Source organism: Mastigoproctus giganteus, chromosome 4 (genome assembly GCF_048544385.1).
Source record: "Mastigoproctus giganteus isolate SK-2022 chromosome 4, ASM4854438v1, whole genome shotgun sequence".
NCBI classification, from domain to species: Eukaryota; Metazoa; Arthropoda; class Arachnida; order Uropygi; family Thelyphonidae; genus Mastigoproctus; species Mastigoproctus giganteus.
Window position 1 is genome coordinate 39,318,546 of NC_143578.1, and position 15,887 is coordinate 39,334,432.

Consider the following 15,887-nt stretch of genomic DNA (forward strand, 5'->3'; position numbering starts at 1 on the left):
TCATGTAAATAGTTAAAAATACAATGTACCCCCCCTTACAATTGGTTCACTGTACAATCAAATCATGTTACAACGAACTCAACATAGTAAAGTACCATTCACTATACGATGTGCAGTAAGCGCGGTCATTTTGATCACGTTTGTGAATTGAATTTTAATTCTATTAAACAGCGATTCTAATTAGTGAAAATAGGAAGAATGTTATCCACAGGCTATAAAAGCAAAGATATATCAAGCACAAATTTACCCTTTATTACCTAACCAATTAAAAAATTAAATGATACGTGAAAATCGGAAGAATATACGTGATAATCGGAATAATTAATACGTACTGGAATATGTACATACAAACTATTTGACATTTCTGTTCACTGACATTTGTGGGTGGGGGTTAAAATTTAAAACAGTAAAAAGATAAGTAATCAATAACAAAGAACACCGCACACACAAATTGCAAGTAACATGATACGCGCAAGTGAGAACGGAGTAACAAATTATGAAGCTTTAAAAATAGGAATGAAGAGAAGATTTTGAAAATTAATTTTTTTATATGATTGAAGATTTCATGTTAGTGTAAACACGTTTCACCATAATAACCCACAGAATTCCAGCTGTCGGTATTATTGCAAATTCAGTAAGATCGAGTTTACTATTCGTTTATGATAGATTGCACTAACAGAAAAGCCCAATAAACAGGTGACTGCTAATTGTTTTTATTGTTTTATGATTGTGACCTCCAGAATTTTGACCAAACCACGTGGTGCCGTCGGAGACAATCGTAGGGTAATCTCCAGTGATGCGGTCTTCTGCCCCGATTAAACGGCATGCCGTCCCAATTAAGCGAAGTAAACCCTGGCTATTTTCTCGACTGGTTTCTGTTTTTAAAGATTTGCCCCAAATAAATGGCTACTCCGATTAACCGGTGGACCAAATAACCGGAATCCACTGTATTTCAAAAATCAACTAACATATATACCTTTGGCTGTTACCCTATCTGCACTCCTAGTATGGTAGCACCTATATGAAAATTTGAAAACAATATGGACACATTGCAAGGACTGCATTCACAAATGAAGAGCCAAGCTTCTCATTCCTCCTGACTCATTGCCCAAGAAATTATTTTTAGTCAAGGAATAACTCCTTGACTATCACACTGTATTTGACCTATAAGTCTATTTTGTATTTTGTGCTATTAAACATTCAAGTCATCTTCTACAGTGAGACTAATATCTGTGATTTATCAGTTAAACTGTGAGAAAATTTTAGCTCTTTATACGTTACATTAAATTATCAATGTCACTACAAGAGGTAAGAACTCAACTTGTATATTGTAGCTCAGAGTGTGAGCTACAATATGCAAGTTTCATTTTGAATTAGGCTATGTTGATCTGAAAAGGGGCAGATGTGAGACACGGTATGCTATTGAAAGTTTTTACACTCTTTTTTTTAAAGTGATGATAATTAATTAATATATGAAATGTGTTGCAGCAGTTGGATTATGCACATCACCATGAAATTCAATAAAAAGAATCTTAAAATTCTTTGCTTATAGCGTATGCTATAATGATTATAGCGTAGTATGCCAACTTATGCAAATCAAATACCACATTACAGTCATATTACTCAGCAAATTCAAAGTAACCTAACCTTCTCTCCCAAACAAATTTTCTTTAAAAAAAAAAAATGAAACATATATTCAAATTAACCTAACCTTTTTACAAAGAGAACAACTGCAATAAACAACACAGGACAAACTATTTTTTTTTTTTTTTTTTTTTTAATGTGAACCCCAAACATGAGAGGAATTAGAACCTATAGTACTTAGTACTGCGCTTGAGTTGGAGGTTGAGAAGACGAAAGAAGATATTTGTAGACATTGGACTTGAACTTCTGTAGATTGTAATTTCCAGGAAATACGTATGAAGGAAGGTTGTTCCAGAAAACGGCAGCTGAATGAATAACTGAGGAAGATGAAAAGTTGGTTCTGTGGGTTTGAAGTTGGACAGTAAATGGATGTTGGCTGGTGGCGGCACGTGTTCGGACTGTTTTCAAAGAGAGAGCAGGAATTACAGAAGCCAATTCAGAAGAACAGTGCCCATGGAAGTATCTGTAAAAGAGGCATGCAGCAGAAACAGTACTTCTATGAGAAAGCGAGTGGAGAGACTCTGTTAGAGATTAATCATTAATTAACCTAACTGCCCTCTTCTGAATGGAATCAAGAAGCCTGAGAGAGGTTTTGGGGGCACCACGCCAGATGTGAGAACAATATTCCATGGCAGGGCAGATTTGCGATTTATACAGAATGAGCAGCTGTTTGGAAGAAAAGTAACGCCAAGAGCAAAAGAGAAAACCAAGTTTTTTAGATGCAGAGGAAGCAATATTTGCAATGTGCTTGTGGCAGGAGAGATTAGAAGTCAGGGTAATCCCCAAAAGAGATATATAATTTTGCCTAGAAATCGGAGTGTCACTAAAGATAAGCATAGGAGCAGAAGAATCCTTTTTGCGAGATATAAGACAAGACTGAGTTTTAGAAGGGTTGAAATCAACTAAGTTGTCTTTGCCCCACTGGAGAATTACCTGAAGATCAGCATTTAAGGAATTGGTAGAAGATTTTTGAGAAGTTGAAGCTGATTGAGCAGGACAAGGTTTCTCAAAATGGAAAGTGGAATGCAGTGTGCTATCATCAGCAAAACTATGGATAGGATTTCCAGTCAATGGAAGAAGGTCATTAATATACAAGAGGAAAAGAGTGGGGGAAAGAACTGAACCATGGGGGACACCAGCATTAGTGGAGAAGTTAGAAGACAGAGAGCCATCTACCATCACCCTCAGTGAGCGATCAGAGAGAAAACTGAATAACCGATTACTAAAAACAGTTGGCAAACCATAAGATAGAAGCTTGTTTAGAAGACCTTCATGCCAAACACGATCGAAAGCCTTTGAAATGTCAAGAGCAACTACTTGTGTTTCACCGAACCTTTCCATTGAATTAATCCATAAATGGGTAACATAAGCCAGAATATCACCAGTGGATCGACACTGATGGAATCCATAATGGCGATCGTTGATCAGACGGAAGGTTTCTAGGTAGTTTAAAATTTGGTGGTTAATTGATTTCTCCATTACTTTAGAAAGAGTGGAAGTAATTGCAATGGGACGATAATTGGATGGGAGGGATTTGTCACCCTTTTTAGGAACTGGCTGGATATGAGCAAATTTCCAAGCAGAAGGAAAAACACCTTTGGAATAAGAAAGTGAAAAAAAGGCGGCAAAGAATAGGAGTAAGTTCAGGAGCACAGGTTTTGAGAACAAGTGGGGAAATACCATCTGGACCTGGAGCTTTCTTAGCATCAAGATTCGTCAAAATCCTTCTGGCATTCTTTTGACGGAAGACCACAGGAGGCATTGAATGGAGCGTGTTGGGAATAGTGGGAGGTGTTTTACCAAGAACGTTAATGCATGAGTTGAAAGAAAAATGGGATGCTAGCAGGTTAGCTTTATCCTTGGCTGAAGTGACAACAGAACCATCTGGTTTGGACAGAGATAGGAGCAGAGATGGGCAAAAGTTGCGGCCAATAGCTTTGGCAAGAGACCAGAATGCTCGGCTACCATTAGGGCAAGAGGCAAGTTTTCTACTCTTAGCCTGTTCAAACTCTAGTTTGGACTGATTAATAACTGCTTTACGATTGTTGCGAGCTTTGGTGTAGGCAGAAAATGAAACTGAAGAATTAGAAACAAGCCAATTACGATATGCAACATTCTTCTCTTGAACAGCCTTAGCACATTTATTGGAAAACCAAGGTTTAGATAAAGGGCGAAATTTTAAAGTGGAGTGTGGGATAAAGGATTCCATTCCTGCAAGAATAATTTCACTATCACGATCTGAGCAAACGTTGACATCAGAAGTTTTGAAACAGCAATCCGACCAAGGAAAAGAAATCTCGCAGGTCATCCCATTTTGCATTCTTGTAATGCTAAACAACATGAGGTTGGGAATAGCCATGAGATAAAGGCTCCATTGGAGAAGAGACAATCACCAAGTTGTGATCTGAAGTGCCTAAAGGACCTCTCACTTCGACCGTGTACTTAGAAAAGTTGTTTGTGAGAAAAAGATCAAGCATGTTGGCTGTATGGTTAGGATTGTCCGGTATTCTTGTAGGTAAATGAACAATCTGTGCAAGGTCATTAGTAATTGCAAAAGCCTCAGCATCTAGACCAGCTGGGTCGGTGTAACTATAAAAAGAAAGCCAGCTGGAGTTGTGAACATTAAAATCACCAAGGAAAATTACCTCACTGTTATGAAAATTGGACTGGAGAAAGTCAAGTTGCAAAAGGGAGGAAGTCAAAGAGCTCCAAGTGATTATTGGAGTTGGGAGAATGGTAGAGACAACAGATGAATTTGACACAATGAGGTAGAGATATTTTAAGTAAGAGAAGATTGAAAAGAGGAGATTCAAATTACCAAGTCTCTGACAGGGAATATCGGAACGGACATATGCACAAGTACCACCTTTGAGGTGAAAGAAATCATACAGCAAATAATTTTGGCAACTGAGATGAGAAGTAGTTGAATCAACTGATAGCTGAGATTCTGTCAGAAAAAGTATGTGGGTTTTGGCAGACTGCAAGTTGAAATGGACATTGTTGAGATTAGAATTGAGACCACGTATATTTGTTATTTGTTTTTTAGGAGCATTAGCAACTAAGGCCACATTGCTCCGGGAATACGGTGGTCATTCCCTGACCTTTCTGCATCCTCCGTATTTGGTGGTGACGGGCTCGAACCCTGGTCTAATCAAAAAGCATGTGCTACGCACTGCTGCTCCTTCCCACCTGGCTACGGAGGCGCCACGTATATTTGTAAAATGAACTTGGAAGTGTTTGGGAGGTTTAGATCTTTTTTGCAGATCTAAACCTAATCTCTATTAGTTCGACTATTCATGGTGATTAAATAGTAAGAAAAAGTGGAGGGGGAAATGCTGTATGAAGTAATGAAATTTTTGGATATGGCATACACATGGCAAGAATATACCCAGATCCTTGACATTACGTGGCCTCGACAATGCCCCCCCATACACACTACTCGGACTCCTCCAGTCACTATCTGGCAGAGTAGAGGTAGCAAGATTATAACTAGCTGATGCAGAAGCCTCCTAAAGAGTTGCCAATTTGTTCGGTCTGGTGTACTAACTAGCAGCCGGCATGCGAACACCGTTTTAGAGCTGTACCCTCGAAATGTAAGGAATATTGGATCTTGCCATGATGTTCATCATAACCTCAAAAGTCATCAGTCGTACTGCTTGATGGGGAGATGGGGAAGGGTTGACCGGAACTTAGATCTGGAGACTAAACATGGGTTCCACCGCTTCAAGCCTCCAATAAGCAAAATGGTAGTATTGCACCGGTTGATGAGAGTCATCTACCACCTAGTATTGCCTGGTTACACAGAGTTCAAGGTGGCGCCACACCTCGAACTCTACGTACGTTGGTTCCCACTTGAGTGGTCACCCACAGTGTGCTTGTGAATGGAGGTTATACCCACAATTACTAACAGTTCCACCATTGTGAAGGCGCAGGGATTTGGCTGTCACCGACCGTCCGGACTTTGCCGAAATTGGGTTCATGACTTGAATTCACCCAAACATCAGTTCCATCAGCGTTTTAGACTCCTAGGTAGCAATTACAGCTTAACTGGCATAGCTGAGAGGATGTCTGTGATAACCTCAAGGACCAACTTGACTGAAAACCAGATGGCACATTAATTATTAGAAAACGTTCCACTAAATTGGATGGGTTTGAAGGTATGAAAAAGAACAATCATTTTGACTTTTCCTGATGTAGTTAAGCACTGTATTGAATTCTAGATTATATACTTGTATGTGGTCAGTAATACACACATACGTGTATGTGTAGAGAGAGAGAGAGAGAGAGAGAGAGAGAGAGAGCAGACAAATGCATCATTCATATGTAATTCAAATTACTCGCAGTTATGGATTTAGAGGGAATTTTACTATAGATCTTCACAAAAAAAAAGGAAATACAGTTTTGAGCAAGCATATGTTATGTTCTCAGTAATTTTAAAATTTCTATCATGATCACCAGGTAATGCTAGAATGTAAACAAGGTTATAAAAAAATAAATTAATTATTTTGACAATGACTGTAAACATATTTAGCAGTCACATGAGCTTCAACTACGGTCCACTCAGCTGGTACTAAATATAATTCATTCTTATATCAAAAAAAGGGATACGGTTTGGGGTGGGATGAAAATGAAAGAAGTATTGTAATTACTATATAGAAATAATGTTTTCTGCTGCTATTGCCATAAGTAATGGAAACTTAACCCTTTATTGGGTTTTACAAAGCAATTGTACTGACGATGACTTATTATTCAGGGATGATATTACCTCACTATTAGGATTTGTTCTTAAACAAATTCAAACATATTAAACATGCAAAAACATCTTACATTCAATCAAATCAGTTCAACAGAACTGTAAAAAAAGGATGTCAATATAAATTAATATGAATATTACTGGCACGCCTCTCCTCAATTCAGCATAATAATCAATTCTCATTGTATCAAATTTCTTACCCAGGCCAAAATCCTAAGCCAATATATATAACTAAGTTCTCATACAATAAAATTTCATTTATAAAAACAGATACAGCCACTCCCCAACTTACGTAAGGGTTGCACTCCATGTAACTCTACGTAAGTCAGAATTTCCCTAAATGCTTATGCAGCACTCGCAAATATGATTGAAGCAAAAAAGAAATGTCTGACGAACATGTAAATAGAATTATTTATTCAATTTTTATATCTCATGCGCAGGAAAAATTACAAAAGGGTACAAAATTACAAAAATTTCAAAATTAAAAAGGGGAGAGGAGACAGGCATAATGTCAGCAAGTTTTATCTTTCGAGCATCATTGCCAGAATCAACTCTCCAGCTGATAAGCACGCCGCCGCTGCAGAATTTGAAGGCTGTGGAGATTAGAAGGGGTTTTTTCCAACACATCACAAAATTTCTCTGCAGCTGCAGAATCGGCACTGGCCTTCATTGCATACTTTAATATTTTGGAAACAGCAAGACGCTTGAACCTATTAAACCACTCACTGCTTGCCACGAACTTGGCTTGGGACTTGCCGTACTTATCCTTAATATCTTCATAAATACTTGCTTTTTCTTGAATGGCCATTGGACTCAGAGGCACTTGCTTCTGAATCTGATTTTCCATCCATATTATTAATAGCTTTTCGATCTTCAATATAGCACCTGAATGCTGTTTTGTGATCACTGATGATCTTAAATGCGTTGATCCATTAACATGTTCTTTTATACCTGCAGTGTCTCTTAAAATAGTATTCACAGTTGAAGCAGTGAGACCTAATTCTGTGCAACAGATGACAAACTTTGTCCTGCTTCGTACTTCTTAATTAATTGTCTTCATTTATAAATCAATTTTGTTTTGTTTCCTAGCAGTGCCAACACTTGCACTTTCCGCTGTCCCTTTCCCTTCACCATTATAATAAGTAAATAGGAATGAAGAGAAGATTCTGAAAATTTACTTATGTTTTTTATATGATTGAAGATTTTAGTGAAGGAGAACTCATTTCACCATAATACCGTATGTAAAAACCCACAGAATTCCAGTTAACAGTATTAACACAAATGCAATAAGATCGAGTTTACTACCCGTTTATAATAGATTGCAATAACAAAAGCCCAAAAACCGGAAAGTGCAAATTACTTTTATTGTTTTATGATAGTGACCTCCAGAAATGTTTTAGAAAAATATCACAAAGGCATTCAAAAACTGGTTGTTATAACGGAACATATGATAATGATGAAAGTTTAGTGCAATTTTCATTATAAAAATGACCTTTTAGAGAGATAAATAGATTAGATATATAGCAAAAATTTCCAAGGTCTTGGAACAAATTGCCAAAAAAAAAAAAAAAAAACAATATGTTGTTGGGTTCACAATACAATATTTTCACGATACCTCCATTTATTCCTACAACATGCAAAATACGTTTCCACGATTTTTTTAAAGTTGGCACTGGCCGGCAAAAACTTACGTAAAGTTGAATTTCCGTAAGTTGGGTATTACGTAAGCTGGGGAGTGGTTTTACTAAGTAAAGCATGTTATTGTGGGGTACTCATGTGAAAATAATTAATAAGACCTAAACTGAAAAAGTAAATACAACCTGATACTCACCAGGCAAGCAACGGCAATAACTGAAAAAGAACTGTCGGAAATGAGCTTCTTTGCAGAAACCATATTCTCCACATGACTGCCCTTCAAAAACACATGGTTGTAATCGGATTCGGAGGTCAACTAGTACTTGTTCCATGTCACATGGTTCAGGAACTGGATCACTATAAAATGCATATAATTTAATTACTAACTGCTAGGAAAGGGAGTATGGAATCCCTTCTGACATTTATATTACAAGAAAAAATTTACCATCATAAAAAATCTTTGATGCAGCTTTCAAAAAGGATATATCAATAAACTCAATCAATAAATTAAACCGTATAAAGGCAATTTTGATATCTAATCCATTTTTGTCCTAAATGACAGTAAATGGCTCCCCCAGAATTTTTCTATTTGATAGAAATGCAGTTCAACTGTTTTCCAATCTAACCTGCAAAAACATAATTTGCATTCTATAAACTGTTTCTTAACCTTTTAAGGAGCATGTTGATGGCTAATATACTTATATTTAAATTTTTAAGGATTCACACATAATGTGTGTGAATCCTTAAAATTTGTATGAATGTATGAATTATCATCTTAATCTGCCAATAGTTGCTGCCCTTTCGTATATGTTTCCAAGCACTGTAATTGTAAGTACAGTTTAAATAAATGGCAGCACTGAAATATCTGAAAAATATAGGCAGAAATCTATTAGCCATTGTTGTCCAATTTTGGGATTACAATAGCCAGAATTCTTTGAAATTCAGGTGCAAAAATTAATCAAATCAAATCAAGTGATATTATTACAGAGATGAAGAGGAAATAGTGTATTGAAAAAAAAATAATAATAAATAAATAAATAACAGCGAGTTTGTTTTATGAATTTTTTTAAAATTATGATTTGATTTTTTACAATAATTTCAATGTAATGTTGGATAATCAAATAAAAACAAGAACACATTAATATTTAAAAGCATTAAAGTACAAAATTTTCATTTTTGCAATTTTTCATGGAGCTGGTGAAAATCTAGTGAAAATAGAACTCCCAGTGAAAATCTAACTTGCTGAGCTGATACATATTCTGAAAACTCACTCCTCAAAGGGTTAAGTTGGGGGGGGGGGGATTCATACAAACATTCTTCTAATTCTAAAAATGATACGTGAAAAACAATAGGAATTTTTTTTTTTTTTTTTTTTTTTTCAGAAACTAAAAACCTAAAGTTTTTATACAATCTATTTTTGTGATTAAAACTTTGCTCAATTATTATAACAGCCCTTTTGTAGAGGTTGGGAGTGAAATACACACAATATTCTTGTTGATGCTTATCAGATAAGAAATGTAACTCAAAAAATGTATTTATTTATTTTTTTTAAGTATTAAAATAAAATCCACCTACATAGAAAGAGTTACTGGAAAAGAAGAAAAACTCCAAAAAAGCCAATGAGTTGGTATGTCTGTTTCCAGGTTCAGGGTTTTCATGAACAAAGAAAATATAATGAATTTTCAGAAGTGAAAACTCTCATACATAAGTAAGACAATATGTCTCCTTCACTGGCTAAAGCTGTCACAAATTAAAATGAAAATTTAGAGAGAATAAAATGAAGGTTGACCAATGAAGAATAAATGAAAAAAAAATGGATAAGAAGTAGGAGGAATTCAGTTGTCAATGCCCCATCTCTAAGGAAAAACCTATATGGCACTCCAGTGAGCAAAGGAAGAAGATAGTGCTTTGATAACCACTCAACCCAGCAAGGCCTTACCTGAGCAGTAGTAACCCCATAAATATCCAAAGGTACCTTCAATGAAAATAAAGTACAGTCGATTCCGGTTATCTGGGAAACATCGGGACTAGTGCATTTGGGCCTGATTAAGCAGCTGCCCCAGTTATCCGAAGTTCCCCATAAATAGTTGTTATTTGTTATTTGGTTTTCAGGAGTATTAGCAACTAAGGCCATATTGCTCCTGGATATGCGGTGGTCATTCCCTGACCTTTCCGCATCCTCCGTATTTGGTGGTGACGGGCTCGAACCCCGGTCTAATCAAGAAGCGCCCCATAAATAGTTAAAAATACAATGGACCCCTGCTTTACAATTGGTTCACTGTACAATCAAATCATGTTATGATGGACTCACCACAGTAAAGTACCATTCACTATACGATGTGTAGTAAGCGCCGGTCATTGTGATCACATTTGTGAATTGAATTTTAATTCTATTAAACAACGATTCTAATTAGCGAAAATAGGAGGAATATTATTCACAGGCTATAAAAGTAAAGATATATTAAGCACAAATTTACCCTTTATTGCCTTACCAATTAAAAAATTAAATGATATGTGAAAATCGGAATAATTAACACGTACTGTAATATGTACATACTAACTAGTTGACATCTCTATTCACTGACATTTGTGGGTGGGGGTTAAAATTTAAATCAGTAAAAAGATAAGCAGTCAATAACAAAGAACATGGCACACACAAATTGCAGTTAACATGATACGCGCAAGTGAGAACAGAGTAACAAGTTACGAAGCTTTAAAAATAGGAATGGAGAGAAGATTTTGAAAATTAATTTTTTTTATGTGATTGAAGATTTCATGGAAGTGTAAACAGATTTCACCATAATAACTCACAGAATTCCAGCTGTCGGTATTATCTAAAATTCAATAAGATCAAGTTTACTGTCTGTTTATGATAGATTGCACTAACAGAAAAGTCCAATAAACAGGTGACTGCTAATTGTTTTTACTGTTTTATGGTCGTGACCTCCAGAAAACTGACCGAACCATGTGGTACGGTCAGAGACAATCGCAGGTTAATCTCCAGTGCTGTAGTCTCCTGCCCCAATTAAACGGCATGTTGTCCTAATTAAGTAAAGTAAACACTGGCTATTTCCTCGATTGGGTTCTGTTTTTAAGATTTGCCCCAAATAAACGGCTGTCCCGATTAACCAGAGGCCCAAATAACCGGAATCCACTGTATTTGATATTTCATACTTAAAATAGTAAACGTTTTCCCATAATTACGAAAGTATGAACTGATTAAAATGAAATTAAATTTTAAGAAAAGGAACTAAAATATATGCAATTTTGAATACATTAAAATTAATGGATAAAATAAAAGCATATTGGGCAGAAAACTAAATTGTGAAACCAGAACAGACTAGAAAAGACAATTATACAGCCACTCCTCGACTTCCGGAAAATCGGCTTTACATAAATGTTGCAAACTTAAAAAAATCGTGGAAACATGTTTGCATCCCGTAGAAATAAATGGAGGTATCATGAAAATATTGTAACGTGAACCCAATAACACAGTTTTTTTTTAGGTAATTCATTGCAAGACCTTGAAAGTTTAAATTTTCGCTATATAACTAAGCTATTTATCTATCTAAAAGGTCATTTTTAAAGTGAAAATTGCACTACACTTTCATCATTATCGTACGTTCTGTTATAAGAATCAATTTTGAACGGCTCTGTGATATTTTTCAAAAACACATTTCTTTTTCTTTCTTTTTTTTTTTTATGTAAACCCCAAACACGAGAGGTATTAGAATCTATAGTACTGAGTACCATGCTTGGGTTGGACGTTGAGAAGATGAAAGAAGTTATTTGTTGATATTGGACTTGAACTTCTGTAGATTGTAATTTTCAGGAAATATGTATGACGGAAGGTTGTTCCAGAAAACACCAGTTGAATGAATAAACAAGGAAGATGAAAAGTTGGTTCTGTGAGTTTGAAGTTGGACAGTAAATGGATGTTGGCTGGTGGCGGCACGTGTGTATGGACTGTTTTGAAAGAGAGAGCAGGAATTATAGAAGCCAATTCAGAAGAACAGTGCCCATGGAAGTATCTGTAGAAAAGGCATGCAGCATAAACAGACAGTGAGTGGACAGACTCTGTTAGAGATGAATCATTAATTAACCTAACTGCCCTCTTCTGAATGGAATCAAGAAGCCTGAGAGAGGTTTTGGGTCATCACTCCAGATGTGGGAACAATATTCCATGGCAGGACGGATTTGCGATTTATACAGAGTGAGCAGCTGTTTGGAAGAAAAGTAACGCCAAGAGCGAAAGATAAAACCAAGTTTTTTAGATGCAGAGAAAGCAATATTTGTAATGTGCTTGTGCCAAGAGAGATTAGAAGTCAGGGTAATCCGCAAAAGAGAGATATTATTTTGCCTAGAAATCGGATTGTCACTAAAGAAAAGCATAGGAGCAGAAGAATCCTTTTTGCGAGATATAAGACAAGACTGAGTTTTAGAAGGGTTGAAATCAACTAAGTTGTCTTTGCCCCACTGGAGAATTACCTGAAGATCGCATTTAAGGAATTGGCAGCAGATTTTCGAGGAGTTGAAGCTGATTGAGCAGGGCAAGGTTTCTCAAAATGGAAAGTAGAATGCAATGTGCTATCATCGGCAAAACTATGGATAGGATTTCCAGTCAATGGAAGAAGTTCGTTTATATACAAGAGGAAAAGAGTGGTGGAAAGAACTGAACCTCCGGGGGACACCGGCATTAGTGGAGAAGTTAGAAGACAGAAAGCAATCTACCATCATCTTCATTGAGCAATCAGAGAGAAAACTGGATAACCAATTACTAAAAACAGTTGGTTAAACCATAAGATGGAAGTTTGTTTAGACGACCTTTATGCCAAACAAGATTGAAAGCCTTTGAGATGTCAAGAGCAACTACTTGTGTTTCACTGAACGTTTCCATTGAATTAGTCCATAAATGGGTAACATAAGCTAGAATATCACCAGTGGATCGACACTGATGGAATCCATACTGGTGATCATTGATCAGACGGAAGGTTTCTAGGTAGTTTAAGAGTTGGCGGTTAATTGAATTCTCCATTACTTTAGAAAGAGTAGAAGTAATTGCAATGGGACGATAATTGGATGGGAGGCATTTGTCATCCTTTTTAGGAAATGGCTGGATATGAGCAAATTTCCAAGCAGAAGGAAAAACACCTTTGGAATAAGAAAGTGAAAAAAGGCGGCAAAGAATAGGAGTACGTTCAGAAGCACAGATTTTGATAACAAGTGGAGAAATACCAACGGGACCTGGAGCTTTCTTAGAATCAAGATTCATCAAAATCCTTCTGACAGAAGACCACAGGAGGCATTGAATGGAGCGTGTTGGGAATGGTGGGAGGCATTTCACCAAGATCATTAATACATGAGTTGGAAGAAAAATAGGATGCTAGCAGGTCAGCTTTATCCTTGGCTGAAGTGACAACAGAACCATCTGGTTTGGACAGAGGTGGGAGCAGAGATGGGCAAAAGTTGCGGCCAATAGCTTTGGCAAGAGACCAGAATGCTCGGCAAACATTAGGGCAAGAAGCAAGTTTTCTACTCTTAGCCTGTTCAAACTCTAGTTTGGAATGATTAATAACTGCTTTACAATTGTTGCGAGCTTTGGTGTAGGCAGAAAATGAAACTGAAGAATTAGAAACAAGCCAATTACGATATGCAACATTCTTCTCTTGAACAGCCTTAGCACATTTATTGGAAAACCAAGGTTTAGATAAAGGGCGAGCTTTTAAAGTGGAGTGTGGGATAAAGAATTCCATTCCTGCAAGAATAATTTCACTGTCACGATCTGAGCAAATGTTGACATCAAAAGTTTTGAAACAGTAATCCGACCAAGGAAAAGAAATCTCGCAGGTCATCCCATTTTGCATTCTTGTAATGCCAAACAACACGAGGTTGGGAACAGCCATGAGATAAAGGCTCCATTGGAGAAGAGACAATCACCAAGTTGTGATCTGAAGTGCCTAAAGGACCTCTTACTTCGACCGTGTACTTAGAAGGGTTGTTTGTGAGAAAAAGATCAAGCATGTTGGCTGTATGGTTAGGATTGTCCGGTATTCTTGTAGGTAAATGAACAATCTGTGCAAGGTCATTAGTAATTGCAAAAGCCTCAGCATCTAGACCAGCTGGGTCGGTGTAACTATAAAAAGAAAGCCAGCTGGAGTTGTGAACATTAAAATCACCAAGGAAAATTACCTCACTGTTATGAAAATTGGACTGGAGAAAGTCAAAGAGCTCAAAGCAATTAGTGGAGTTGGGAGAACAGTAGAGACAACAGATGAATTTGACACAATGAGGTAGAGAGATTTTAAGTAAGGGAAGATCGAAGAGAGGAGATTCAAATTACCAAGTCTCTGACAGGGAATATCGGAACGGACATATGCACAAGTACCACCTTTGTGGCGAAAGGAATCATACAGTGAATAATTTGGGCATCTGAGATGAGCAGTAGTTGAATCAACCGGTAACTGAGATTCTGTCAGAAAAAGTACATGGGGTTTGGCAGACTGCAAGTGGAAATGGACATCATTGAGATTAGAATTGAGACCACGTATATTTGTGAAATGAATTAGGAAGTGCTTGGGAGGTTTAGATCTTTTCGCAGATAACCTTGCTCTATTAGTTACACTTTCATCGTTATCGTATGTTCCATTATAAGAATCAATTTTGAATGCCATTGTGATATTTTTCAAAAACACATTTCTGCATGTCACTACCATAAAACAATAAAAACAATTTGCACTTTCCGGTTTATTGGGCTTTTCTGTTAGTGCAATCTATTTTAAACAGGTAGTAAACTCAATCTTATTGCATTTGCGATAATACCGATAACTGGAGTTGTGGGTTTTTACATTACGGTATTATGGTGAAATGAGTTCCCCTTCACTGAAATTGTCAATCACATAAAAAACATAAATAAATTTTCAGAATCTTCTCTTCATTCCTATTTACTTATTACAATAGTGAAGGTAAAGGGACTAACGGAAAGTGCAAGGGCTGGCAGTGCTAGGAAAAGAAACAAAATTTGTTTAGAAATGAAGATGATTAATTAAGAAGTATAAAGCAGGACAAAGTTTGTCATCTATTGCACGGAACTAGGTCTCACTGCTTCAACAGTGAATACTATTTTAAGGGACAGTGCACATATAAAAGAACACGTTAAAGGATCAACGCATTTAAGACCAAAGTGATCACAAAACAGTGTTCAGGTGCTATATAGAAGATGGAAAAACTATTAATAATATGGATGGAAAATCAGATTCAGAAGCAAGTGCCTCTGAGTTCAATAGCCATTCAAGCAAAAGCAAGAAGTATTATGAAGATATTAAGGATAAATACAGCAAACCACAAGCCAAGTTCGTTGTATGCAACAGGTGGTTTAATAGGTTCAAGCACGCTGGTTTCCAAAAAAATTAAAGTATGCAGTGAAGCCGCCAGTACCGATTCTGCAGCTGCAGAGAAATTTTGTGATTTGTTGTATGAAAAACGCCTTCTAAATCTCAACGGCCCTCAACTTCCGCAGCGGTGTGCTTATCAGCTGGAGAGTTATTTCTGGCAATGATGCTCAAGAGGTAAAACTTGCTGACATTATGCCTGTCTCCTCTCTCTTTTTAAATTTTATAATTTTGAAATTTTTGTAATTTTGTACCCTTTTTGTAATTTTTCCTGCACATGAGATAAAAAAAATTTAATAAATAATTCTATTTACATGTCCAACAAACATTTCTTTTTTGCTTCAATCAAATTTGCATGTGCTGCATAAGCATTTAAGGAAATTCCTACTTATGTAGAGTTCTGCGGAAGGCAAACCTTACATAAGTCGGGGAGTGGCTGTATTAAACTAGAAAACGCGTGGGAAATG

At 36.6% G+C, this 15,887-nt stretch overlaps 1 protein-coding gene across 1 annotated transcript in view; it reads right to left on the minus strand.

Annotated features, from left to right (window-relative positions):
• Window positions 1-15,887, minus strand: part of LOC150086638 (post-GPI attachment to proteins factor 6-like) — a 176,137-nt gene that overhangs the window by 29,200 nt on the left and 131,050 nt on the right. The window contains exon 10 of the mRNA XM_090371488.1: window positions 8,229-8,389. Coding sequence (XP_090227614.1) covers window positions 8,229-8,389 — 161 coding nt within the window. The remainder of the gene's footprint in view (window positions 1-8,228; window positions 8,390-15,887) is intronic.